Source organism: Heteronotia binoei, chromosome 11 (genome assembly GCF_032191835.1).
Source record: "Heteronotia binoei isolate CCM8104 ecotype False Entrance Well chromosome 11, APGP_CSIRO_Hbin_v1, whole genome shotgun sequence".
NCBI lineage: Eukaryota > Metazoa > Chordata > Lepidosauria > Squamata > Gekkonidae > Heteronotia > Heteronotia binoei.
In genome coordinates this window covers 84674617-84702429 of record NC_083233.1, presented here as the reverse complement: position 1 = coordinate 84702429, position 27813 = coordinate 84674617, and the positions used below count along the sequence as shown (strand labels likewise).

General features: G+C 54.1%; 1 protein-coding gene across 2 annotated transcripts in view; it reads right to left on the bottom strand.

Annotated features, from left to right (window-relative positions):
* TTC28 (tetratricopeptide repeat domain 28) overlaps positions 1–27813 on the bottom strand; it is a 110450-nt gene that overhangs the window by 18635 nt on the left and 64002 nt on the right. For both annotated transcript variants that reach the window (XM_060249014.1, XM_060249015.1), the window contains exons 2-5: positions 9798–9945; positions 4493–4765; positions 3465–3595; positions 674–1181 (exon numbers count right to left, since the gene is read on the bottom strand). In XM_060249014.1, coding sequence (XP_060104997.1) covers positions 674–1181; positions 3465–3595; positions 4493–4765; positions 9798–9945 — 1060 coding nt within the window. The remainder of the gene's footprint in view (positions 1–673; positions 1182–3464; positions 3596–4492; positions 4766–9797; positions 9946–27813) is intronic.

Below are 27813 nucleotides of genomic sequence, written 5' to 3'. Positions count from 1 at the left end.
AGGAAGCTGCAATAGTTGCTGAGCAGTCCGGCAACCCGGCCCCCACTGCAGCAGAGGAGGCAGCACCCAGAGTGCTCCTGCAACCTCCCACCTCCCACCAGAACGGCCGGTAGCTGCTGGAACAGCCTGCCGAAGGGCGTGGAGGACCATGAGGCCAGGAGAGCTCCTGCCACCAGACCACCAAACCGGCAGGCTCTGCAAATCCTCCAGTGGGGCACTGAGCCCAAGCAAAGCGCCAACTCCCCTTCCTGCAGGAGGGAGGGAGCCACCAGCCGCTGCCCAGAACTCTAGCTTTGGTGGGGAGGGGCTGCGGTGTGGCCTGGACAGGCTCCCCCCAATCCACCAGCAGAATCTCCCTCCTCCTCCCCCTCAGAGCTTCCTGACGCCACAGCCCTGCCCACAGGAGAGAGGGGTCTGCCTCTCCCCACGTGCTGTGAGAGCAGCAAGGGAGGCTGGTTAGGAAGCCTGCTCAGCATCTAGGAGGCTGCCCTGGGAGAGCCGAGCCCAGGCAGGTCAAGGCCCAGCCCTCTGAGGCACCCCAGACCTCTCCCTCCAACAAGGGGTCTCAATCCCAGACAGCTGTAGAAGGGAGCCAGGCCTGCACGTCAAAGCACCCCTGCCGTCAGTCAGAGGCAGACTGGACCCCTGCCCCCACCCCCAGAGCATCACTGACCGAGGTTGGAGGAGGCCCGCCCCTCGGCGGCCCGATCCTGCAGGCTCTCCGCAATGCGCAGCTGCTCCCCGTGGTACTGCTTGGCCCTCTCGAGGTCCTGCAGGCAGCGAGCGGCGTGGCCCAGGCCGGCATAGGCCCGCATCTCGATGGCCTTCTCCCCCAGCTCCTGGGCCAGCGCCAGGACGTGGTTGTGGTAGGAAGTGGCCTTGTCGAAGTGGCGCCGGTAGTGGTAGGCACTGCCCAGGTTGCTGTAGGCCCGGGCCTCCTCCCGCCGGTCGCCCAGCTCCTTGGCGATCTCCAGGTGCTGCTCGTGGGACCGCACGGCGTTCTCAAAGTCGCCCATGGCGATGTAGACAGCCCCCATGTTGCCCAGCTCCCGCGCCTCCGAGAGCTCGTCCTTGCCCTGCTTGGCCAGGAGGACGCACTGCTTGTGGCTGGCCAGAGCGTTCGGGTAGTCCCCGATGGCCGTGTAGACGTGGCCCAGGCTGCTGAGGGCGGAGGAGGCCGCCTGCAAGGGGAGGGGAGGGGAGGGCGTCAGGAAGACCGGCCCAAGCGCTGAGCCCAGGAGGCACCCAGGGGCTGGCTGGAAGTGCCTTGTCCCCCAGAGAGGCTGGGCAGCAGGCCTCGAGGACGCCTCTGTCCAGCCAAGCCTATGGAGACCTGGCCTGGAACTCTGGGCCACCCTCCAGACCCCGAAAGGGCTGGGCTTCCGCATCCTCAGCACACAGGGCAGCCAGGCTGGCCTTGCTCTCCTGGCCCCGTGCTTGCGTGATCGCAGCAAGACCCGACCTGTGCCCAGCACGCCTCCGTGCATTGCGCAACTGGCCATCTCAACCTGCGAGGGGCCCTGGCAGAAAGAGGCCCCTCCCCAGAGCGCTCTGTTTGGCCAAAGGAAAGACTCCCTGGCAGAGCCTGCTGCAACAGCAGCCCCTCGGCCCTCAGCAGCTCCGCCAGGGGACTTCTCCTGATGGCCCCCCAAGGAGATTTGGAGCAAATAAAGGGGGGGGGGGACCTCCAATGAAATAGTTTCTCCCTTTGAATGAGGGGAATGTGTTTGAGTGGCTCAGAATGTGTGGCCTGCCCTCTGCTGCAGTGATGCCAGACCTCGTTGCTGCAGGAGGGGAGCCACGAAGCCAGGTGCTTCCTTGGGAGCGGGCAGAGGGCAATGCGTCCTCCCAGCAGAGCACGTGGCTGGAAGGCCTGCAGGAGTCACCAGGGCTGCCTCAGCCTGGCAGGAGAGGAGAAGGCGGGGAGGCCAGGTGCTGTGCTCCTCCCTCCCTCCCTCCCCCTCCCCTCTTTCGCCCATCCAAGCTGGTCCATCTGGGGCTGCTGCAGCTTTTGCCCTGGATGCTTTTAGAAGCCAGGCCAGAGGTGGGCTCAGCTGGCTTTGCTGGGCGAACATTTCAGGGCGAGGCCTCTGCCCACCCCCTCCCCAGGACCCCCTGGGCACCCTCCACCAAGCAGACTCTGCCCCCCCCCCCTGCACTGAGCTCCCTGTGCCCCAAGGCCAGCTCAGCTGCTCCCCCCCACACACACTGCCTGCCTCAGGGGCTCTGCAGATCTGGTCTCTGGAAGGAGCTCAGAGCCTCTCTGGCCAAGCGGACCCCCCTTCCGGAGCTCACCCCACCTTGTCTCCCCTCCGGGGACATCTACCCCAAGCCCTCTTCCCCCCGCCCCCCCCCCCCGGCTTCATGCTCCTGCAGGAATGGGATGGAGCCCAAGACACACCAGTCAGCTGCCAAAACCGCCCCCCCCCCGAAGAATCTTCTGCTCTGACGGCACTACCTCCAACTCCTGACACCCCCAGGGGCAAAACCATGACCTCATTTCTGAACAGCTCAGAACAACAAGGGCCTTCTTGCGGAATTCACATCAGCTCTGCTGCAACTTTAGAATGAGAGAGAGAGAGAGAGAAAGAGAGAGAAAGAGAGAGAGAGAGAGAGAGAGAGAAAGAGAGAAAGAAAGAAAGAGAGAAAGAAAGAGAGAGAGAGAGAAAGAAAGAAAGAAAGAAAGAAAGAAAGAAAGAAAGAAAGAAAGAAAGAAAGAAAGAAAGAAAGAAAGAAAGAAAGAAAGAAAGAAAGAAAGAAAGAAAGAAAGAAAGAAAGAAAGACTTGGCCCTGTGGCCAAGAAAAACAGCTGTGCATTCAAAGGAAGCCCTGTGGTTAGAATGATGTCATCAGAAAGCGCCAGAGTAATTTCCTGTGGTTACATCCACAGGAAATCCAAGAGGCTCAGCTTTCTCGCAATCCAAGTAGCCGTTTGCTGGCAATTGCTGCTAATTATGTGCCCAGATGGGTCATAAATGGAAAAGTGCTGCAATGGGGCACACTCTGGCTCTACTGCTCCAACAAACCAGAGGCACAGAAAGCAGCCTCCACCTGGGCAAGGCCTTGCTGCTTCAAGGCCCCGCTGACTCGGCTTGCTGAGCACCCCCCCCCCAAGGAAAGGGGGTCGTGAAGGGCCTTGACAGCAGCTCTGCCAGAGGACCCTTCCCCAGGGGCCAAGGCAAAGCAGCCCCCCCCCCCCCCGGGTTAGGAAGGGATTCCCTGCTGCTCAAGGAGTTCAGGGCCTGCATCCTCTCAGCAACGGCTGCAGCCAGAGAAACTGCTCGCCACTCTCCTTTCACCAAGCTTTGGACCAGCAGCCCCTCTGGAGATCGGCTCACAGCCCCCACCCTGCATACCAAGAAGGGTGTCCCCTCCTGCCCCCCCCCAGGGCTCCACGGAAATGCTTGTCCTGGAGGGAGGAGGGGCCCCCGCCTTCGAGGAAGCACCCCCCCACCCCCACCCACCTCTCTGTCTTTGAGCTTCATGGCGAGCATCAGCTGGTGTCGGTGGTTGGACAAGGCTTCCCGGTAGTTTCCCTTGGAGAAAAAGGCGGAGCCCAGATTCCCACGAGCTCGGCATTCACCCATCTGGTCACCTGGAGGGAAGGCAAGCAACAGGCGTCACTGCGTGGGGTGGGAGGGGGTGAGAGGCAGGCGGGCAGGCAAGGGGAGCAAGACCAAGCATCAGCTGTCATTCTGAGCTGGCCCATCGCCCTCTTTCCCCTTATCATCCAAATTCAGTGGCAAAACTGGTCTCACTCCACGCTGCTCTTGGGCTCTCCCAGTATTAGCAGACGTGGCAACTCCATTTCTGGATCTGGCTCTCCTGCCAGCCCCAGGTGGCTTCCGGATTCTACAACACACACAGCTCTAGGGGAGCCTCCAATGTCTTCTTAGGCAGGTCACCTAAGGGGGAGGGACGGTGGCTCAGGGGTAGAGCATCTGCTTGGGAAGCAGAAGGTCCCAGGTTCAATCCCCGGCATCTCCAAAAAAGGGTCCAGGCAAAAATCTCAGCTTGAGACCCTGGAGAGCCGCTGCCAGTCTGAGAAGACAATACTGACTCTGATGGACCAAAGGTCTGATTCAGTATAAGGCAGCTTCATATGTTCATATGGTCACCCATGAGCCAGCCCAGCCGTGCTCCGTGAACTGCTCCTCCTTCAGAGTCCCATGAACTCCCACCTCAGAGGCCCCCGTACCACCTTCTCGTGCAGTCCAAGGCCCTTTGCCTGGCTTGGCCCTCATGTCCCAGGGGGCAGATCCCCCCTCCCCCCACCAGTGGCTACCAGCACAAGGAGCAAGGAGGGCCATCGACTTGATCCCAAAGCCTTCCAGTTCCCAAAATCTGCACCAGGAGCCGTTAGCCTGGACCCCACCCTGGAGGCTGGGTGGGGAGATGTCAGGTGGCCCCCTCCCCCCGAGCTGCAGAGGGCTCTCTTGGGTGCTTCCCCACGAGCCCCGAAGGGAGGGCCTGCAAGGAGGCGGCTAGCTACCTAGCGTCTTGGCCACCTCCAGGTCCTGCTGCATGTAGCCTGTGCTCTTCTCGCTGTTGCCGAGGGACCAGTAGGCGCTGCTCAGCGCAGAGAAGACGGAGCCCCGCAGCTTCAGACTGCAGGTGCCAATCTTCAAAGCCGCCTCCAGGACGACCACAGAGGCACCATGATGGCCGGCCGTCAGCAGCTCCTGGCCGACCACAGACACCACCACAAAGGGGCTCTTGTCCAGTTTCATCTTCTGCAGCTGCTGGTATGTTGGCTCGAGGGACTCTGAAGCGGGGGGGGGGGGGGGGGGAGAGAGAGAGAGAAGCACTTCCAGCAGTCACACTCAACAGCAGCTGGTTAGTTCCACTGCTTTCCCCCCAAAGAAGCCCCACAGCTGGGGCCGTGGTTTGTTAATTCCTCAGATGCCTCGGCCACTTGTTCCAAAGCAGCGCGGGGCATTTTCACAGCCGCAAACATGAAACATTTTGCAAGCCTCTACAACTACGATACCGTCACAGACTCAACAAAAAGCACTTTTACTATTTTTATTTATATACATTTCTTTTCTGCCCTGACAAGGCTCTGTCCTTCTTGGCGAGCCACGTGCACACCTGGCCTTTTCCTTCAGCTATTCCTCTCTGACAGCAGAAGGGAGGGCTGGGGCCTCCACTCTGCAGGGACAGTTGAAGTAAGACACCCCCCGTGCCCTCCTCCCCCCCCCCCGGCTGCCTGCTTCTCTCCCCTCCGCCCATCACTGGGCAGATCCTCCTTTCCATTTCCTAGGAGGTGGCTGGTCCAGTTCCAACCAGGCAAAGGATGCAAAGGAAGCCCCCGGGGGCTCAGGAGAACTGGGAGCCTCCCTCAAACAGGAATCTACCTGCAAGCGTCGCATTTAGGCCTTGCCAGGGTTTTGAAATGAATAGACAACGTAAGTGGTGACTTTGTATTTATTATTTCCCACCCTCCTTGCTCCTTCCCCTTATATCTGTGTATCCTCAATAAACAACTAAATCTGGACTACATTCTTCAAATGGAGAACCGAGGTCTCAAACAGCACGTGCCCTGCATCAGCTGAGCCTTCTTTTTAAGAGTTTCTCAGCTTGGGGGGAAGCAGACATAAGGAGGCAGGGAGAAATGCCCTCTGCCCAAGAAATTTCCCCAATATTTCAACCACTGGGGCTACAATGGCTTTGTGAATGGCAACCCAGCTGCAAATGTGTAGCTGGAAGGAGGGGGGGCAGGGAATGAGCCCTCAAGCCCCCCCAGCACACAACACTTCAGGGCCAACAGGTCTGGCTGAAGCAGGACAGTGGTTGACCTAGAATGTTGCACCTCAAGGGATGGGCCAGGAGAGGACTTTGGCGATCCTGGGTACTCGCTGCTTCATTTCTACTCCACAGAGAACGTTTTGCTAGAAACATTGGAGGGAGGCATTTCCAACTCCCCCTTTCACTTCTGAGGAAGGGCTTCAACAGGTGGGCTCATCTGAAACAGCTCTGATAACATCCAGACTGCAGGGAAAGAGAGGCATATCTGCCAGTAAGCTCAGACCTCCACGGCCCTTTGGTCTCTCCCTGGCTTTTCCTATCCCCCACTGTCATACCAGCCCAGGGCCAGGAAGGGCCTTCTACTGGCTGCCACCGTTCTGGTAAGGGTCTGTCTGCCAGAGCCCAGAGCACCCACCCAACCCCTCTGTCTTCCTTTTCAGCAAGCAAATTTTATCTGTGACCCAAGGGGCCTGCAGACCCAGTCGATATAACAAGAAGGACAAACGAGTGAGTTTTAATTATTAGTGCAAGATAGAAATAGTAAAGCAGGTGCAAAGCAAATAACAGCCCTGACATGACTAACCAAACGTTCCCTTCCTCTAATGCCAACAGACTCACCACCCCCTTGGGTGAGGGAACCCTTCTACTGCAGCCTTTCCAGACTTCAACCTCTCCAGAGAGAACCCACTTCCCTGCCTCTGCCTTGGCCTTCTGTCCTTTCCTCCCAGGTCACATCACTGTGTGGCTAGTTTTCCCTCCAGAACGGCTGCCCACTCAGTCAGAGGGACAGAAGGGATCCTGGGAAATGTAGGCCCTCTAACTACTTTACTGCAGGCTTCTCTGGAGCCTGTAGACCTCTCAGGCCTAGGATCATGACACTCTCCCTATCAGGTCTTCTTTCCCATTTCTGCCTTACACTTTGCATACAACAACAACACTAAAAAGACAATCAGTTCCATCCTGGAAAGGAAATATTTTCCTTTGACCAACAACAAGATAGGAGGATTTATCTGAGGGGAAGGAAGACCAGAGTAATGAGGCTATTTTCTGCTAAAGCTTTTAATACACATGAATGGATATTTTTAAGGAATTTTTAAATGCTCCATTCTTTCAACCATGTTTCGTATGAGTTTGACTCTGGAAATAAAGATAAAAATGCCAAGAAATAATGTTAAAAACTAATTTACTCCCAGGATGCCAGCCCAGGTCTAAGCTTTTGATATTGCTACATTTTTAATGAACTATTTTGAACAAGCTAAAAACAGCATAGTAATAAAAATTTGAACTTTCAGTTTCCATGACTTGTGGACTTCCCCCCCCCCCCTTTTTTCCCCATTCTCCAAGGAATTAGCTAACTTTTTTTTTGTAATGTACTGACTGAATATACCATATCTACTTCTACCTGTGCTGACTGGATGCTTTCAGGTCTGGATTCATGGAATAAACTGGATTTTTAACTTCCGTCTTGCTGCCTGTCTGCCATCTCCTTGCTCGGAGGATAACTCTGACTCTTGGCCAAAAGTCAGGAATGTAAAAAATTGCACTGAACTAACAAGCTTCAAAGTGACCAACTGTTTCTGTTTCCTGCCCTCGTCTCCTCTCCTAACTGCCAGATTTGATATCAGTCCTCCTCTCTATAATATACTAAAATGTAATACTTTATTAATTTTTGCAACCATTTTGTTTTGAAATGTCGACCTTAAATTATACTGACAAAACTAATATTAACATTATTTCCTTCCTTGTTAACCTATATCCTTTTATTGTATTAGTGTTTCCCCTTCCTTGCTAATACTAGTCCAGATCTAACTCTTTCCTGATCTCTCTTTTAATATATCTGACAGGTCAGTATAATAAAACTTAGCCTGTAAACCCAGTTACTCAAAACTCAAGCTGATTAATATTTGAAAGAAGTAGAAAAGTAGTGAAAGCATATACCTTTGAAATACCATTTTATTATTTGTGTAAACATTGTGTCAATGCCGAAAATGCTGAAGCTAGAACTTCAAATGTACAAATTTGTTTTTTCCAATTCCCTCTCCCAATTCCACAGGCCCTGCAAAACCGAACTTTTTCAACAGACCTACAACAACTGATGTGGGAGGGGGCTGCCACTGCTGTGACGCTGAACAATATAGCTGTAAGACCGCTAATACAACTTGACTCCTACTTTGTTCTACGGCTTCAGACCAACACGTCTGCCCACTTGGATCTATCTACATCCTTAGCCATTGAATTAACACCTTGTCTTAAAAAAGCATTTCACTCATTCCGAAAGAGAAAAGATTCCACAGGAGTGATTTTCAGTGTTTCCCAAAATGTCCAGTTATTTTACTGGAAATTTTTATTTAAAAACCTCAGAGGACCCCCATCTCCCCCGCCCCGCCCCTGAGAAAAGCTTTCCATCTTTTCCCTCCCCGCCCCCAAGCCAACTCCATCTCTCAGCAAGATCTGCTCCAGGGGGGGCCCAGCTGGTGCACCTAAATGAGGCCACCTGCCCACGGTCAGCTTCATCCTGCGCCACCCTCTGCGGGTGTGACGGGCCCTGGGATGCAGCCAAGAGGGCCAGCCTAGACACACCTGACCAAGGAGCCCCTTCCAAACCCCACATGAATCTCCTCCCCACCCCCGCCAACCTCCAATAAAGGTATTTGCCACTCCTGACAGTGTCTGGACGTCAGACACAGGACTAAGGAAGCCGGAAGAGAGCAGCAGGCACCAGACCCCATGCAGGGTGGGCCCAGTTTGTGGGAAGGAGACCTCATGGGTGAGGAAGGAAGCCTGAGTCATGGCTTGGCAACTCCCCAGCAGCAGTTCTAGTGGGACAGACGAGAAGCAGAGGCGAGAAACCCAGCCCCCCCCCCCGCCCCTCCAAGGCTCAGTGCAGCTCCTGCATCCCCACAGGGCAGGAAGGGTGCTGTGGGGAGAAGCTGCATCGGGTCAGTACCCGAGGGGAGGGTGCGTGGAGAGGCAAGCTCACCAGTCACCACCTACTCGCCCACTGTGGCTGGCGATCCACCATCCCTGGCGTGCAGAAAGGCCTCGGGTGGCAGGTGATAGACAGGAGCTGGCCCCGGGCAAGCAGGCCTTCCTGAGCTGCAAACTCAGCACGAGGAAGAGATCTGAACTCAGGGCCAGTCCAGCGTGGAATGGGTCCCTTCCCTGCCATGCCCCACGATGGAGGAGGGCCTGGGCTGACCTGGCCTGGCTGGGGGGGAATCCCAACTCGCCAGAGCTGGGCTAGGTGCCTGCTAATTCTTCTCCCAATCTGCCCCTGCAGCCTGCCACCGCCCCCACCTTCCCCTCAACGTGGCCACTGTGCTCCTGACTTTGCCTTCATGGCAACCTGTGGCAAGACTGCGATGAATGGGCCTGTCATGGATTCGCCCAAGACACAGCAGACACACTTTTCTCCCCAAGCCACAAAACATGCCTGGAAAGAAACCAAGCCTCCCAGGGCCCAGGAGATATGGAAAAAGAACCCTCTCCCTCCCTCCCCCCCCCAAACTGCTGAACCCAGACTCTGAATTACACAGAGCTTCATCTGGCAAGTGGGAGGGGGCGGGGGGAGAAGGCGGCAGGCCAGAGAAGAGCAGGGGTGGACTGGCATCGCCTTCTGCCACATCCCCCCCTTGGGGAACTCCTGTCCAAGCACTGACTGGGTCTGGCCGCGCTTGGGCGAAGCTGGCTGCGGAGACAGAGGGGGTGACCCGGGACAGTGCTGAAGCCAGTGGTGAGAGAGGGCAATGTTCCTGGAAGCAGCCCAGGATGTGGCAACACAGTGGAGAGAAGCACAACCTGACCCACAAAAGATCGGCCTGCTGCTGTGCCCAGCTGTGGAAGTAAGTGGGCCCCTCCGGGCAGCAAGCAGTGCGGCAACAGGGCAAAGACGGGGTGCCCTTGCCAACTTCCCATTCCATTGCCAACCAGACAAGCCAGCAGACAAGCAGAGCTTCCTTCCTCCCTCCCTCCTTCCGGCAGTGAGCAGCTGGTGGGTGTGCAGGAGCCTTCCACGAGGCCAGGGTTGCAGTCTGGGCGCAGGCTCTCACCTCGCATGGGAGACTTCATGGCGGCTTCCACCATTCCCACGAGGAGCTGGAGGCTCTTGGGATCCTGCGCCAGGCCAGAGGCAAACGCTGCCAGGGCGTCGGCATGGCGACCCAGGTACTGGAGGGCAACACCCTGTCGGAAGTAGGCCTGCAACAACAAAAGCACAGGAACACCTCAGCCAAGGGAGGGGGCTGCCCAGGGGTCTGTCTTGTGCCACCCCCACTCCCCAACCAGGAAAAGAAGCAGGGATCAGAGGGGGGCAGCGGGGGGCACACTTTCTCCCCATGAAGCACACAAAGGTAGGGGTGGCGGGGGGGGGGGGGTCAGTGAGATGAAGAACAACAGCCAGGAGCCAAAGGCAGAATGGCCCCCCCCCTCCCGTGGCTGAATCAGGTGCCCAACCCACCAGCATTTCAGCTGCCTTGCCCCCCCCCCAAGAGCAGCAATGTGTGCTCAAAAAGCGATTGGCTGATGGTTGGTGGGAGGGGCTGGGATCAGCTTTGACAGCCCCCCCCCCCCCATGGCATGCTGCAGGTGCCATTCTCTCCACAAAAGCCTGGTCGGTGAAGGCCTGCAAGTGCTCATGAGCTGAGCTGCCCTCAGTTAGAAGTTCTTCTTCCACATAACACTTTGCACGTGCTCAGAGACATTTGTTTTTCTAATTTTTTAAATGTATAATTTTATTGAAAAAGAGATAATTACAAAATTGACACCAAAAATACAGACATTTGTATTTGTAAGCGGCCTCAGGCAGGACTTGGAAGAAGCAGAATGCTCTAAATCCATGCATCAACATTGCAGCATTTGAGATTCCAGGCAGCCCTCTGACACTACAACTCAGATAAGCCCTCGCTCAGACTAATCTTTGGAGAATACAGCCTTCTTTTGAAAAGACCGGCTGGCAACGACTCTCTGGAAGGGGAAGTCCACATCCCCACCTCCCTGGTCTGTGTTCAACGGGGGATGCTGTCCGAGACTGAAGCTGGGGCCTTCTGCAAGCCACACAGGGGCTCCCCCCTCAGCCACAGTCCCCTCCCCGCACAAGGGCTGCCAGGCTAACACCTGTCCCAGGACTCCGCTACCCAAGCAGAAGGGCTCTGCCATTCGCTTCTCCAGTGGCCACTCACCAGCCCCCTCAGGAGCCAGGGCGCCCGCAGGCAAAGATTAAGCAAAATCAGAAATGACATGGGAAATTTATAGACATGAATATTTAATCTCTTTTCCATTAGCAAGCGATGACTGTAGAGCCTTTTTTAATGAATTGGATAGAAGCAGATTTCATTTCATTAACCTTTAGCATAAATGTGTTATTATTGAACCAAACAGGTTGCTGCGCTGCAAATCCAGCTGAAGAGCAATTAGATCCTCGCAGAGCGCTCCCCCCACCCCACCCCAGGGAAGCCACTGGCAAAGAGGCCTGGCTGGCACCAGAGCTCCATGGCTCCTTCACAGCCTGCGTGCCCCATGGAGGCTGGGCAGGGAGGGAGGGCCCTTGGGGAAGTGACCCCAAGCCCTTTGGAGCCTCCCACACTGACCCACATTCCCCATTAGGGTACCACTCAAACCCACACTCTTCACAACGAGGAGGAAGCAACGTGCCTGACTGGGGAGGGAGGGCGTGGCGCTGGAGATCACGACCACAGCCAATACGGCCGGCTGCCTAGAGGAAGCCTGGACTCCAGCCACAACACCCCCACCAACAGCAAGGGCAGGGAGGGAGAAGCATGCCCCTGAGCAAGGGGGCCGCCAAAGAGACGAGCTGGGATAGAGAAGGCAGAGAAAGGAGGACTTTTCTCCCTTTCTCACAATACAAGAACTTGTGGACATTCAATTAAATTGCTGAGCAGTAGGGTTAGAACGGATAAAAGGAGGTACTTCTTCACCCAAAGAGCGATCAACACATTTATTTATTTATTTTCATTTTTTTTGTATTTATATACGAAATATGGAATTCATATACATGGAATTCACTGCCACAGGAGGTGGTGGCGGCTGCAAGCATAGCCAGCTTCAAGAGGGGATTAGATAAGCATATAGAGCAGAAGTCCATCAGTGGCTCTTAGCCACAGCGCATTGTTGGAACTCTCTTTCTGGGGCAGTGAGGCTCTGTATTCTTGGTGCTTGGGGGGCACAGTGGGAGGGCTTCTAGTGTCCTAGCCCCACTGGTGGACCCGCTGATGGCACTTGGTTTTTTTGGCCACTGTGTGACACAGAGTGTTGGACTGGATACGCCAGTGGGCTGATCCAACATGACTTCTCTTATGTTCTTATGCTGCGCTTCCAATGCCAGGGAAGCAGTAGCCCTTGGTCTCCTAACAGCAGGAATCTTCCCCCCCCCCCGCCCCCCCCAACAGCAGGGAGCAAAACTTCCCTGCATCAGCTCTTGAGTGGTCCTCAATAATCAGGCCTCTTTTGCTGATAATCAAAAAAGGTTGATAGAAAGGCACATTGCAGCAGGTATGCCTTTCTGCGCCAGATCAGACTATGACCCTCTCCTGGGCCGTTGCCAACCTGCCAAAATTCATACCAAAAAGCCCGCACAAAGCAAAGGTAACATTTTCTCACCCAGTCCCCATTGCCTACTAGCAGGTGCCAATACAGTCTCTGTTAGGGGAGATATCATGTCCTCGAAACCCAGACACAAGCCTCCCTCCCAGCGTAGAGCGTGTACTTCACGCGTTACAGGCAAAAGAGAAAGCAAGCAGGCAGAAGCGCCCCGCGCATCCTACCCCAACATCCCCATCCGAGTTACAGAAAGCAGGGAGGCCCCTCTAGCCTCAGCAAATGCATGGCGTGGCCCCTTCTGGGCACCCTCCAGACCTCACTCTTCCCAGCCAGTGCTACCTCCCCCTTGCCAGGATTCACCTTCAGCTAGTTCACCCTTAAGCCATTTAACCGCAGCAAACAGGCCCTGATCCTGGATCCAGAAGTGCAGAATCACACGGAGTTGGGAAGGGCCATCTAATCCAACCCCCAGCTCAATGCAGGATCAGCCTAGACTCACAGGGATGTCGAAGTCATAGAATCAGTATCACAGAATCATAAGAGTTGGACCTCCAGGGCCATCTAGTCCAACCTCCTGCACAATGCAGGAAACTCACAACTCCCTCCCCCTAAATTCACAGGATCTTCATTGCTGTCAGATGGCCATCTAGCCTCTGTTGAAAAACCTCTAAGGAAGGAGAGCCCACCACCTCCCGAAGGATCCTAGAGTTGGAAGGGACCACCAGGGTCATCTAGTCCAACCCCCTGCACAATGCAGGAAACTCACAAACCCCTCCCCCTAAATTCACAGGATCTTCATTGCTGTCAGATGGCCATCTAGCCTCTGTTGAAAAACCTCTAAGGAAGGAGAGCCCACCACCTCCCGAAGGATCCTAGAGTTGGAAGGGACCACCAGGGTCATCTAGTCCAACCCCCTGCACAATGCAGGAAACTCACAAACCCCTCCCCCTAAATTCACAGGAACTTCATTGCTGTCAGATGGCCATCCAGCCTCCAAGTCATTTGTTACGAGGGCCGGATCTGACACAAATCAGACCTGTGTGTCATAAAGTGTCATGCCAGGTAGCAGAGACAGAAACTTTATAAAGGACAAGATAAAGGACTGAAGATCTTTTTAAAACAAGCTTAAAAGAATAGCACTCTTGCAATATTTTGTTTATTTAGCAGTCTCTGATAACGGACACCTCCTCACATTCTTCTTGCTGTGTGAGCACTTCCTGCAGCATTGTTAGGCAATTTTGATAAAGCGATATAGAACTGGGTGTCATTGTCTTCACATATCAAGGACAGCCCGCTGCAAAGCCACACATGACTTCTCCCAAGGGCTTTACACAGAGACTGAATACAGGAACACAGGAACCCCACAGGACAAGTCCCACCCTAAGGGCACCTCGCCTCCAACAGAGACTTGCCCCCCGAGGGACAATTTCAGCCACTCCAAGGTAGACCACCCAGCTCCACTCCCAGCCTCCAAATGCCCCAGTCTGCTGTCTCAGAGGCTGCTGATAACTCCAGGGCAGGCACCAGAGAGACATCCCACTGGAGACCGCCAACTAAAGGTGCCACCTCCCTCCTAGAGCCCAGCCTGGAGCCAGACGGAAAGGGATCGAGAGCAGCCAGGGAGGCTGCCTGGAGTTGTTGTGCCACTTCTCTTGCCAGATCCAAGGCGAGGAGACAGAGAGCTCCCCTGTTCTTTGGCTGTGACCCCCTTGGCAGGAACCTCTCCGGTGCCACAGACACTCCCCAATTCTCACCTGCCATGGGGGGGGGGATCCAGAGCAGGAAAGGCTTCCTGGTGCCCAGGGCAACTGCTCCAGCCGCCACCAGCAGATGCCAACAGAAGCCACTTTGGCAGTGCCCTTGGCAACGCAACTTCCATTCTGGCAAACAGCATCCATCTGGCCATCCTGCCAGCTGCCCCAGGGCTCCCCAGAGGCAAAGGGGTCCTTCTATCCCCGGCAGGACTGAAGCAAGCCAAGATTGAAGCCTCCACATCCAGAGGCAGTCAACCTGTGAATCTCAGTGCTGGTCATGAATGCTTGTGCCAAACTGGCACCAGGATGGCACAGTAAAAGGAGTAAGACCACAGGACAGTTCCTCCGCAGGCTGCCTTCTCCCCTCCACCCCCACATCACTCCTTGGCCCCAAGGAACACAGAGACCCCAGGACATGCCCATTCCCTCCCCAGAAAGCTCTACTGCTGGGATTGCCAACTCTGGCCTGGCAAATCCCTGGAGATTTGGTGCCTGGGGGCTTGGGGGAGGGGCTCAGCACTAACGCAATTCCACAGAATTCCCCCTCTGGAGCCCGCCCCTGCCTCCGGGGTAACTGATCTGCTCAGCAGGGACAACTGGCTGTAATTTGGGAAGAACTCCTGGAGGATGGCAAGCCTGGCTCCAGCTCAGTCCTGCAACAGCCCTCTCAGCAGCAGCTCTCTCCGTCAGAGCCAGGCCTTCTCTTCCTTTGAGAAGCACAAAGAGTCTGACCCGACTTCAGGGTTAATCCCCTGGAAGCTGGGTAAAGCTGGATTGGAAAGGGATTGGAAAGTGGAGGCTGGCTGAAGTTGCCCTGACTAGATTTGTCCTTTGGGGACTGCTCAGAGCAGAAAGTTGGTCCGGCTCCTATTAACACCCCACCCCACCCCACCCCCCTGCGTGGCACAAAAACAGCACATGCATTTGCATGACGAACTGCATCAGGAGGAGGCAAGAGGAGAACAGGGGCCACCACACCAGCCCGTCTGCAAAAGCAGCCGTGCTCCTTGCTCCAGGGACAGTCCCGCCTTGCAAGAAGGCAGACGCCACACACAGGCATTCAGCAGAACAAGCCACTTTGTCAGGCCCTTGTTCCTGGCAGGCAGCTTCTCATCTCCCAGTGAAGGGCTTCAGCTTTCTCACAACAGAAGGCCAAACCCAGAGCTTCAGAGGCCAGATTGGATACTGCCTGATGCCTTGGAAAAGAACCAGCCAGACTGCCTCTCCTAAGCCCAAGCCAGCACCTCAGTGCCAGCGATGGAGGGAGGGAGGGAGGGAGGGAGGGAGGGAGGGAGGGAGGAAGGAAGGAAGGAAGGAAGGAAGGAAGGAAGGAAGGAAGGAAGGAAGGAAGGAAGGAAGGAAGGAAGGAAGGAAGGAAGGAAGGAAGGAAGGAAGGAAGGAAGGAAGGAAGGAAGGAAGGAAGGAAGGAAGGAAGGAAGGAAGGAGCAGACAACCGGGACTCAGAGCATCAAAAATCAGGGCTGTCTATCAAACTAAGAGGAAGTCGCAAACATGAGGTTTCCAGGACGTTTGCTCTGTGTTTTCAGCAGTGCAGAAAGAACATTACATTGCACAAGGGAAGCCACTCCAAAAAGGAGGAAACTGTTAAGAGAATAAAATTAACTTTTCAGATCACCTTGACAAATTTGTTTTATTTTCTTCATTTATTCTCCAGCCTTCTCTTCCAGGTGCGGGACCCGAAGTGGTTTTTATTCTCCTCTCCTCTACGTTCTTGTCACAACAACCCTTTAAGGCAGGTTGTGTCGAGTGTGTGTAACCCAGAAAGCAAGTGTAGGGGCTGGACCTGGGTCTTCCAGATCCCTGGTTGAGCATTCCAACCCTGATGCCAGTTGGGTTCTCTGAGCAAACTGAAGCGGAGACAGCAGAGGCTGTGCAGCCATTCTGAGGTCAAGGGATGCAGTCCGAAATGCTTCAGGGAGCGCGGTGAAGTGGGTCAAGAATTGCTCCACACTTTGCCGAAATCCTGGTTCCCCACAAAGGGGCACACCTGTGATTGCCCTCTTGCATTTCCAGCACTGCAGCAGCGAAGGATCACATCGTGTGGCAGGACAACGGTAAGAGCCCTTGCGTCCCACCCCGACTGAAGGACACTGCCAAGCTATCCCCTCCCTCCCCCCCTCCTTCCAGCCAGCAGGAGGAGAAGCCCAGAGCCTGAGGGGAGGCTGGCAAGAGTCACAGAATCAGAGCGCTGGAAGGGAACTCCAGGATCGTCTAGCCCTACCTACCCCCTGCACAATGCAGGGAATAATGCACAATGACGACCCCTGCTCCGTGCCCAGAAGATGGCCACCTCCAGGATCCCTGGCCTTTCCAGAGTCAGGAGGTGCCCTCCCCCATGGCGGCAGGATTGCTCCCTCCCTCCCTCCCTCCTGTCTTCTTCAGCGGCTCCCAGGCCCAGCTGGCACACAAAGGGGCGGCACACCCTGAGCCAGGCACTGCTGCTTTCCTTTGTGGCAGATTTCTCAAGCACCAAGGAGCAGCAGCAGCAGTTGCTAAGGAAACAGCTTATTTTCAAGGGGGGCTCCTCCAAGGAGGTCAAGACACATCGGTTTGGCTGATCTGGCACGGATTCCCTCCTCCATCTGCTTTCCTTTAGCAGCCGGCCGGCCCTTCTTCGCTATTGTAGGGTGGGCTGGCCAGCCCACCATGAGCCCGCAGCAGCTGCAGCCCCACTCTTCTGCTGGAACCGCCCCCCCTTTCCTTGGCTCTCCCAGCCCATCCCAGGCATGGAACTCCCCCGCCCCAAGTTCTCAGCCTCCAGTGATCCACCCCCTTCAGGGACTCAGCCGGGGTCTCTTGGGGCATCATATCCATGGAGAACCCACCAGTGATGGACCTCATGTGTGGTCAACAGGACAGCCGCTGCAGGAAGGAGGGAGAACTCCCACCCAACAGCAGTTCTCTTGCATGCGTCACCAAGTGGTCCATTCTGAGGGACAGTCATCACGCAAGAGAAGCGAGTTCAAGCTGCCATATGCTACAGCAGAGATGATCCAGGCAGAAGACCCCGAGGAACCCAGCCACCACTAATGCCGAACAGCCGGCAATGTCTGTCCACAGAGGAGCACGACGAAACCTTGACCTCACCCAAATCCTCTCTCCACAGCCAGAGGGAGGCTGGCCTGTCAGGGAACCCAAAGGAAGCAGGAGCCACAAATTGGCTGCAGAAATGTCACCCCAATATAACCAGGAAGTTATTTTGAATCTACCCCCCCCCCCAAGGAGTACAAATTAAACACACACAAAACGGGGTTAGGAGCAAACAAGGGTCGTTTAAGCAAAGATTTCAGGTTTTCACGGCTGGCATCATCATTAGGGTTTGTAGAATCTTTCAGACTCAAGTGCCGTGTTCTACTGGAGAAAGTTTTATTATTATTATTTTTTATTTGTAATTTGTATCCCGCCCTTCCCACCAAGTGGCTCAGGGTGGCTTACAGCATATAAAATCTGACATAAAATATAAAAGTTTAAACATTTTGTACAGTTTACATAATTAAAATTTAAATAGTTCGGACAATTTGCATAGTTAAAATATTAAAAGATACAGTTTTCCTTCCAGACGTTTCGTTCTCAGCTCCGGCTGCAACGCCACTGAGGATGTTCTCCGCAGCTGAGAACGAAACGTCTGGAAGGAAAACTTTCTCCAGTAGAACACGGCACTTGAGCCCGAAAGATTCTACAAACCCTAAGGGTCATTTTCCTACAACCCCCGAAGTGTGCAGAAAAGAAGTCAATATTATTGCGAAGGGCTACAAGAACCCCCAACCTGGAGAACCAGAGAGGTCAGCTGTCTCCAGCAGCATCAGAGGGAGGGAGGTGAGAGAAGGGAAGACAAAGGGAAGGCAGAGAGGATGAGCAAGCAGGGACACTCCCAGAGGGGAGAAGGCAGAAGTCACTGGAAGCTGGAAAAGACCCTGGCTGAAAACCAAGGTGGCAGGAAGGCAGCTGTGCTTCTCTTCCCCGCCTTCTGCAGTCACCGGTGACTCCAGGAGAGAAAGCAGACAGTCAGCAGCTGGGGGGGGGGGAGGGCAGAGCTGTGGTGCTTCTTTCTCCCTTCCCCAGCTCCTCCCACCCATGCCGAGGAGAAGGCAAGCCAACAGAACACTAGCACTGGCTGGGAGAAGGCTGCAGTGCTGCTGCTGCCCTGGCTTGGCTTCGCTCCACTGGCAGCCCCCTACCAGCTTCTCAAGGCCTCAGGTCAGAGGCTGGTGACAGGAACCCCATAAACGAGGGAGGGAGGGGGCTCACCCAGCTGCTGGGCATGCACCCTGTCCTGAACCCAGCAAGTACGCCCTGACACAGTGGGCCACACAAAGTGGGTCACATGAAGACACCTGGGTTTCCAAGCACGCGGCTTGATGAGCACCCAGAACAGCTGCTGGCCCAGCAGCTGGAAGGACAGCCCGTCACAGAGGGCATCTGAGGCCACTGAGACATGGAGTCCCTGCTGTGAAGTGCTAACTGCTACGACACGCTGGCTGTCATGGGGGGCTGCTGCTGAACAGCAATAAGCAGACAGGCTTAGGGTAGCCCACTTCCAGGTGGAACCTGAAGATCTGCTATAACAACTGAACTCCTGAAAACAGATCTCTCCACCCACCCACTCCGCCCGGAGAAAATAACTGCTCTGGGGCATGAACTCGGTGTCATTATATTCAGCTGAGGGCTCTCACCTCCACAAACCCTGCCCTCCTCAAACTCCACCACAAAATCTCCAAGAATTTCCCACCAACCTGGAACCGGCATCCCTAGTCAGGATGGGCCCAATGAGTTCTCCCTCAAAAGCCTCAATAATATCTTTTAGACAAACACTGTATTTCTGGTAATGTTCTTGGTCTTAAGTACAGAACTTAATTCTCTCTCTCTCTCTTGCTTTCCCTTTCCCCTTCCTCTGTATCTGGTCTGCTCTGCTCAGCCAATGGGAAAGTATCTGATTCGTGGCCAGTCAGCTAAGGGAATTATTATATAGGAGAGATCTGGATGAAGGAATAGAGGGAATACTTATTAAATTTGCAGATGATACTAAATTGGGAGGGGTCGCAAATACAGTAGAAGACAGAAACAGGATGGTCCTAACAAGCTGGAAAACTGGCCTAAAACAAATAAAATGAATTTTAACAGGGAGAAATGTAAAGTTCTGCATTGAGGTAGGAAAAAATCCAATGCATAATTATAGCATGGGAGAGACTTGTCTTGGCAGCAGTCTGTGCGAAAAGGATCTAGGGGTCTTAGTGAACCACATGCCAAACATGAGTCAACAGTGTGATGCGGCGGCTAAAAAGGCAAATTGATTCTGTGATTCTATGATGCTAAGTGGAGGAGGAGGAGACTGGATTTCTACCCTGACCTTTGCTGGGAGTCTCAGAGCGGCTTACAATTTCCTTCTCTTTCTCCTCCTCACGACAAACACTCAGTGAGGTAGGTGGAGCTGAGAGAGCTCTTTCAAGAACTGTTCTTGACAGGAACAGCTCTGGGAGAGTTATGACTGACCCAGGGTCACTCCAGCAGTGCATGTGGAGGAGTGGGGAACCAAACCCAGTTCTCCCAGATTAGAGTCTGTGCAATTAACCACAAGACCTCACTGGCTCTACGTATCCCCCTGATCACAACTGTAGCAACTTCTCCAGTGTGCTGTTCACTTCTTTTGGGGCGCACATTTATACTGCGCTGGGTCACTGCCTGGCCTGCTGTGCCTGACCTGATTAGCTCATTTCCCTGCTCCCCCTTCAGGGAGGTGTGGCTGGACTCCATCCCAGACAGCACTGAAATGGACCGCACGACCCTTCGCGTCTCAGTGTCCTCAGAGGCAGGCTGCAAAGCGCTCCTGGGACACTTCCCCTCAACCTTCCCCGCCCTCAGCCCTGCCTTCTGAAGCATGTGTGACAAGACAAGACAAGCCAAAGCCAGCATCTCTGCAGAGCATGTTGCTCGAGTCGTGATCCCTGCTTGTGCTGCACTTCATAGACCAGAAGAAATTGCCTGCCTGCCTGCCTGGCCATTCCTCCCTTTTAACTCCACTTCACCCGCCAAGAAGTCTTAAATGTCAACACAGCAAACCATGAAATCGGATGAGACGCATCGTCTGACTCATCATGCCCCTCACTCAGATCATCACACGGGGCAGACACTGCCAAAGGGAGTCACAGCACATCGGAATAGCCAACCCCGTTTGGAGCTGGCCTTCAAAAAGTCCTGCATTCCCGACAACAGCAGTGGCAGGTGCTGGAGCCCAGAAAGGTCCACCAGGCCTCCCCTCTGCCTTCAACAGACACCTGACATCTCAAAGGCACCTAAGAGGCACCTGATGTCTCCAAGGCACCTCTGCTCCAGGTTCCCCCCACAGGCCCTGGTTTCTAACCCATCTCTCTTGTCCCCTGATCTCCTGAGAGATGCTTGTCCCAAACAGGCAGCTTCTTCACTTCAAGGGCCTCATAAATGGGCATGGATGGAGATCGACACGTCTTCTGCTTGACCTCATTGACCACCAAAGCCTCTGCTTCACCTGCAGTGCAGGCCAGATAAAACTCCCTAGCCTCCCTGCACAAGTCACCAGCAGATCCTGCTGCAGGCCTTCCCCAGCACTTTAATCAACAAGCAAGTCAATACTTCTTTCCCCACTCATGCTGAATGATGGGTACTCTGAGAAGGCTTTTGCATCTGGTTAGAGAATAGGCTCGGGACTAGCTTGCTCCTAAATTCAACACTTAAGTGCTATTGAGAGAATCTGCCATCCAAATTCAGAAGGCTTTTGCATCTGGTTAGAGAATAGGCTCGGGACTAGCTTGCTCCTAAATTCAACACTTAAGTGCTATTGAGAGAATCTGCCATCCAAATTCAGAAGGCTTCTGCATCTGTTTAGAGAAGAGGCTCGGGACTGGCTTGCTCCTAAATTCAACACTTGAGTGGTACTGAGAGAATCTGCCATCCAAATTCAGAAGGCTTTTGCAACTGGTTAGAGAAGAGGCTCAGGACTGGCTTGCTCCTAAATTCAAAACTTAAGTGCTATCAAGAGAATCTACCATCCAAATTCAGAAGGCTTTTGCATCTGTTTAGAGAAGAAGCTCGGGACTGGCTTGCTCCTAAATTCAACATTTAAGTGGTATTGAGAGGATGATAAATTTTGAAGAAAACAAAGAGGTTGCCGAGAGCATTTTGCCAGTCACATTTAGCAGGCTTTTGCATCTGTTTAGAGAGGAGGTTAAGGTCTGGCTTGCTCCCAGTATCAACCCTGAATTATAACAAGAGTCTGATAACTTTGAAGGAAACAGGAACACTTCCGAGAAAGACTTCTGATGAAATGAGCCTGTATCTGGGTGCTCATTGGATGGACCTTTCTTTGCTGTACTTCTTTCTGTGTGCAAAAGATTTATATGATTGTTTTAAAAGTTTTACTAAATGTGCTAGCCAACATATCACAGTGTTTCTTTGTTTGTATTTCCTGGTATATGAACTGTGGTCCCAGGTTGTTCTTCAACATCAACCACCCCATAAAAACCAACGTGGCAGAGCAGCTAGATTTTCAGACTAGAATCTGGGGGATCCAGGTTTGAGTCACATGCTGCTGTGGAAATTCTCTGGCTGACTTGGGGCCAAACCTTGTTTTGAGTATAAAATGGAGATGAGAGTGATGTGTTTTGGGCCCCCCATGTGGAGAAATATGGGATATAAATGAAACAATAAATATAGCTAAAGATGGGGAGCAGAAAACAGATAGTTGGGTGGGTTGGTGTGAAGGAGAGAAGGAAGCAGGGGGGAGTGAGGATCTGGGGGCTGTCAGGAAGAGGGAAAGAGGAAGCAGTGTGGGGAGGGGGTAGAGAAAATCAAGTACACCCAACAAGTCCTTGCAGTTCCCTCCACTTCTTCACTGGCCGGGCCCTTTTTGGGGAGAGGCTGCCAGAAGAGGGAAGGAAGGGAAGCTGAAGATGGCAAAGCAGATGAAAGGTATGTTGACTGGCGGGTGGCAGTGTTCCCTTCAAGCTGAGTGAGCGTGAGCTAGCTCACAGATTTTTAGCCTCCAGCTCACAGATTATTGTTTTAGCTCAAGAGGGATGACCCCAGAGCACACTAATTGATGCAGCAGCTCACAACTTTATTGCCAGGAGCTCACAAGGTAGAATTTTTGCTCACAAGACTCTGCAGCTTAGAGGGAACATTGGTAGGTGGGATGGAGAGAAGGAAGAAGGAAAGGGGGAGAGCCTATGGAGACTTTCAGGAAGAGAAACAGTGGGGAAGGAGGAAATTAAAGGCCCTGTCCAAGTCCCTTCAGGTTCCCCACTGGTATTCTGTAATGCTCAGTGATCATTAAATATTCCCTTCTGTCATTTTGGTTTTGTTTTTTTAAACAGAATAAACTGGTAGGTAACAACAACTTCATCTGATATAAATGTAAAAGAACAATGTTTATACACCAAGGGAAATCACATTTGAGCAGAAGCATTTGCTTCTGTGGCTTGTTCTCCCTTGTGATCTCCCATGATTCAGAGCCACTGCCTCCAGCCGACGCAGCCCCGTTCCATTCCTACGAAGGACCAGCCCTCTCCCCTCTCAGAGCACCCATTCACCCACTGCCCCCAACTGTGGCTGCACTCAAAGGAACTCCTTCCTTCCTTCTCTTGGGTAACCACACCAGCAAGCAAACACAAGCACCCTGAGTCACACACACACATACAGGGGAGGCGGCCTCATTCCTGCTGACTCGTGTTGCTGTCCTGCCAATCTGCTCCTTCATGCTGGAACAGTATATCCAGTGTGCACACCTGAGCAGGAGCACCAGGCACTGTCAATCTGACAAGACTCCTCCTGGACCAGTGAAGACAGAAGAGCAAGGCTGGCGAGGCTCTGGCCCCACAGAGGTGAAGGAGGGCCCAGGCACACACCCCCCCCGCAGGGCACTCAGCCCCCAGAGAGGCTTCTTCAGGCATGCAGGGACCCTGAAACACCCCCTCTCTCCCTGCACTACTCTCCATGTAAACAAGCAATCCCTCAGATAGGTGGGAGTTCCCTAGAACTCAGAGAATGCTGGCTCTCTATTCTGAAAGAGCAGCACAGCAGATTATGGCAAAAAGAGAGCAGTGGAAAGAAGCGACAGCTGCTTGCGCTCTGATAGACTTGTGGCCTCCTCCCTTATGCTGGCCACTTCCTTGGCACCATGGGGGGGGGGGGAGGATTGAATTTCTACCCCTCCCTTCACTACCTGCAGGAGTCTCAGAGGGGCTTCCAATCTCCTTTCCCTTCCCCTCCCCGCAACAGACACCCTGGGAGGGAGGTGGAGCTGAGAGAGCTCTCCAAAACTGTTCTTGAGAGGAACAGCTTTGAGAGTTATGACGGACCCAAGGTCATCCCAGCAGGTGCAGGTGGAGGAGTGAAGAATCAAACCTTTTTCTCCCAGATGAGAGTCCTCGCACTTCACCACCACACCAAACCGGTGCAGGAGATCTTGTGCGGAATCCATTTCCGTTTCTGCTCATGTACGCTGGATCCAAGCCTCTGAATCAAAATGCCATCGCTTGTACAGGAATTGTACAGAAAGTTCAAGACTATATTCATTTTGATTCTGTAAATCCTCACCATGAGACCTTCTGTGTTTTTTTAATTATTATTTTGTTAATCTTAATAGTGTAACTTAAATTTGGCTATCCCTCTCAAATTAGGTCAAACTTTTATTTACAATCTGTTGGGCGGGTAAAAAGGTCAAGGTAGTCCCCTGTGCAAGCACCAGTCGTTTCCTACTCTGGGGTGATGTCGCAGACTTTTTACGGGGTGCTTTGCCCTTGCCTTCCCCAGTCCTCTACACTTTCCCCCGCAGCAAGCTGGGGACTCATTTTACTGACCTCGGAAGGATGGAAAACTGAATCAACCTTGATCCGGCTACCTGAACCCAGCTTCCGCCGGGATCAAACTCAGGTCGTGAGCAGAGGGCTCTGACTGAAGGACTGCAGTTTTACCACAGGGCTCCTGTTGGACTGGTGAGAGGCAAAATAATGCCGTTTGCATACAGACCATTTTAGTCTTCACAGTGATTTAGAATTTTAAAAATCTCTTGCACATGATCAACTGCTCTTGCAAGTCCTTCAACACTTATTGTAAATGAGAGACCCCCCCCCCCCAGGTAGATTCCTGTTCTCCAACTATTCAGCACGCAGGACCCCTTACGGCCGGCCAGCCGGTCTCCATGTCCTCTATACAGTATGCAGCAGTCCCGGCGTGGCCCTCTGCAAGAGCACCACAGAGACCACTGACATCTCCGAGCAGGGCAGCAGAGGAGAGCTGCTTCTCACTGGCTTGTGGCACCGACACCCTCCGCAACTCCTCCCACTCACTCCTCCTCCCCCCTGTCAGAGTGCCAAGCCAGTAGGGTGTTGGGGGCATGATAAATAATTCAGCTTGGAAAATTCTGCAGAGAAGGCAAGTTCCAGTGACAACCTAGCAGAGGCCCCACTCTAAACCTTCGTGAGCCGAGGAGACAGAAGAGGATGTGCAAGGAGGACCAGCTCGTGGGCAGGGAGCAGGAGCAGAGGAAGGGCTGATGAGCAGGCTTCAGCAGCGGTGGGATGCCCTCTGCACCTTTCTTGCGCTGCTGAATGACGCCCTGCCCTTGGCCTCCTGGATGGGCCGCACATCCCAGAGGCCCAGAACAGCCTTCAGCTGAGCAAGCAAGAACTGCTCCACCCCTGAAGCTACCCTGTCTCTCTCTCGCAAGGACGCTGGGGGCAAAGCTGGCTAGAAGGCCACACTGCAAACAGCCAAGTCAGCTCCAAGAAATTAATGCAACCAGATCTGCTCCTGAGTCCCCCTGCCCTTTAAACCTGGAGTCCAGAAGCTCCAGATGTTAATAAAATAGCTTTGTCCTATTGCAAAACACTGAACAGCCAAGAAACAGCTCACGTCAGTGCCCCAGGGCAGGCCCCCGGCAAGCCTTTGCTTGGGTCAAGAGCCACACACAATACCAGCAGCTTCAAGGGCCCAGAGTGGAAAGCCAGAAGGGCCTGCTGTCTGGGCCACATTGCTCTTTGCTGATGGAAGCTCCAGCGCAGGGCCCTCCATGGACAACCCCAAGGCAGGCCGGCCGGCCGGCAAGAGCCAGGTTCTCAAGGGAGTTGCAGTTCATGCCACATTTCACCTCTCCTCCTCAGGAGACTCAACAAAGCATGCACACACACACACACACAAATAAAAACACTCATGCTCTGTGTTTAGAAGACACCTCAGACAAAGATCAGTGAAATGCACTTTCTACATATCCAACAGACTGCATTTTTCCTTCCGCATCTTCCTCATTCAAGTAACGCTGGCTAACTTGTTGAACTGAACACCTCCTCAGGAACGAGGGCCTCGTCCACCCCCACCCCCTGGCCAAGTAAAGTCCAGCCCATCAAGCCGCACCGAGGCCTGGCCAACCCCTCCAGAAGACTGACTGCAAAGGGACTCCCAGCCGAAGGCACCTGCCCGGGTCCTACGGCCAAGAAGCCATAAGCTAGAGCTCATGCCATCCAGCCAATGAGAAGGACGCCCTTCACAAGGCATAGCTGGGGCAGTCCCACAGTCTGGACAATACAGGCAGCTCAGCCCCACTGCCAGCTACCAGTTCCGTGGAGAGGGCATGGAACGGAGCCTGGACTCAACAAGGCACCTGCCACATCCCTGGGAAGGGACAGGATGTCTGCTAGGAGAGCTGAGCAGTGCAAACGAGCACATACACTGCATGGCGTCAAGGGGGGGGGGTCAGTTTCCGCGACAATGCATTCCCCTCTCCCCCTCCCTCCCTCCCTCTTCTGGGGCTCTACTGGTTTCATATCACTACCAACTTTCTAAAGGAAGTTACAGAAGTTGCATCCGGTATTCTGAAGCAGGACGGCAGACAACCCCAGGCTAGGAAGGTCATTCCCCCACAACGTTCCCGCCCAGCCATTTCCTGCTGCCCATCGAGGAGGCGGGGCTGCACCAGGTCATGGCGTCTGAGTGGCCACTGGTTCCATCTTTCATGCAGACAGAGGCCCTCCTTCAGGCAGCAGCTGCAGCCACAACATCAGGACCTGCAGCAGTGGAGGTGAGAACCACCCTCCTTCCCCCCCCCCCCACCCACACACCTGCCATACCAGGCCTGGCTCCCCCTCCCAGCTGCCTGGGTGCTTTCCCTGTCTCACTCCCCCCCCCCAAACAACAGCTCTGTGGATAACTGGGTCTTCCCCTTGGAATTTCTCTGAGCTGGATCCCATGATGACCAGATGCCAGTGTCTGCACTGCTCACAGATGCTGAAATGCCCTCAGCGCCAGAGCCAACCCAGGCCCAGTCAGAGGAGAAGCAAATGGAGAAGCCAGCAAGCATTGGGGGGGGGGGGGCTGTGACACCCCCACCTTTCAGAACAGCTGCTCTTCCACTGTGAGAGGAAGGTTCCGAAGCAGTTGGCCTTTGACTTCCCACAGTCCCTCGAAAGACAAAAATGTTAACCTCCAAAGCACCACAAAGCTCAGAGATGACAGTCTTCACAGGAGCACTGCCCTCCCCTCCACCCCCCTCCCCCACCTGCAAATCCACATGGCCCCCCCTCCCTCCCATTCCAGCTGGGCCAAGAGCCTTTGGGCTCCGCACTGCCGCCAATGACCAAGGGGCTTCAGCACTTTTGCCAAAAGGAGCCCACTGTCTCGGAGAGCATGTGCACGCACAATGCCCATGTGCAGCTGCAGACCAGAGAAAAAGAAGCCACTGACTTTGGGGCAGCAAATCTGGCTACAACGAGAGGAGATGGGCAAGTAGCGAAAGACCTTTCTGGAGGAGCTGGTCCTCTCTGAAGCCCTCCCACCATCGCCAGCCCTGCCACAGGCAATTTGGGCTGCTCTGGGCTCCTGCTGCCGCCTTCTCCCACCTGCCCCCGCCCCAGTCCAGGGAACAAAATGCTCACCCTCTCCTGCTCACACACACAGCGGAAGCATCAGAGGCACTGCTGCTCTCAGTCGTGGCCTCCAGCACCCAAGTCAAAGAAAGACGGGGGAGGGGAGGGGAGGGGGGCTGAGGGCCAGAAAAGCCTCCGAGTGCAGCGCCCCCCCCCACCCCCCATGGGCCACCCTGGACACCCCTGGACACTCCTCACAAAGCTCCAGGCCCAGAAGCTGCCTGTTGGTTTATCTCACAAAATTCAGACCCCCCCCTTCCTGTCCTCTTAATCGTCACCAAGGCAGCGAGCAAATTAAAACATACACAATAAAACCACATCTTAAAAGCTATTAGAACCAGCAAACATCATTCAAACAAAACCAGGACTAATGCACACACAAAAGCACTGAGCTGGGAGGAGGGACCGCTGAGGAGGAAATGCAAACCAAACCAAAGCTTTCACCTGCGGGGGAAGACAGCAAATGGAGGAGTTTCCTGGAGGGAGAGGGTTCTACAGCTTTGGGGCCACAGTCAAGAAGGCCCCCCCCCTTGCACCACCACCTGCCTCCTCTCAGAAGGTGGGGGGCACCCAAAATGCAGATGGCCACTGTGGAGAAACGCCATCTGAGAGTGTTGGTGCTTCATCCAAAAAGGCAGGGATCAGTAAATCCATTCAGCAGGCTTTGTAGCCTTCCCCGGACTCCCCCCCTCCCTTCCAGAGCCAAACCAACAACGCTAGGGGGAAAGTCTCCTAGAGAAGCAGGAAGTGCTGTTGTTCTTGCCATGTGCTAGGCAGGAAGAGTTTCTCAGTTGGAAGCCAGCGCTCGAGCGAGCATGTGGTGAGCAATGGAGGCTCCTGCCGGG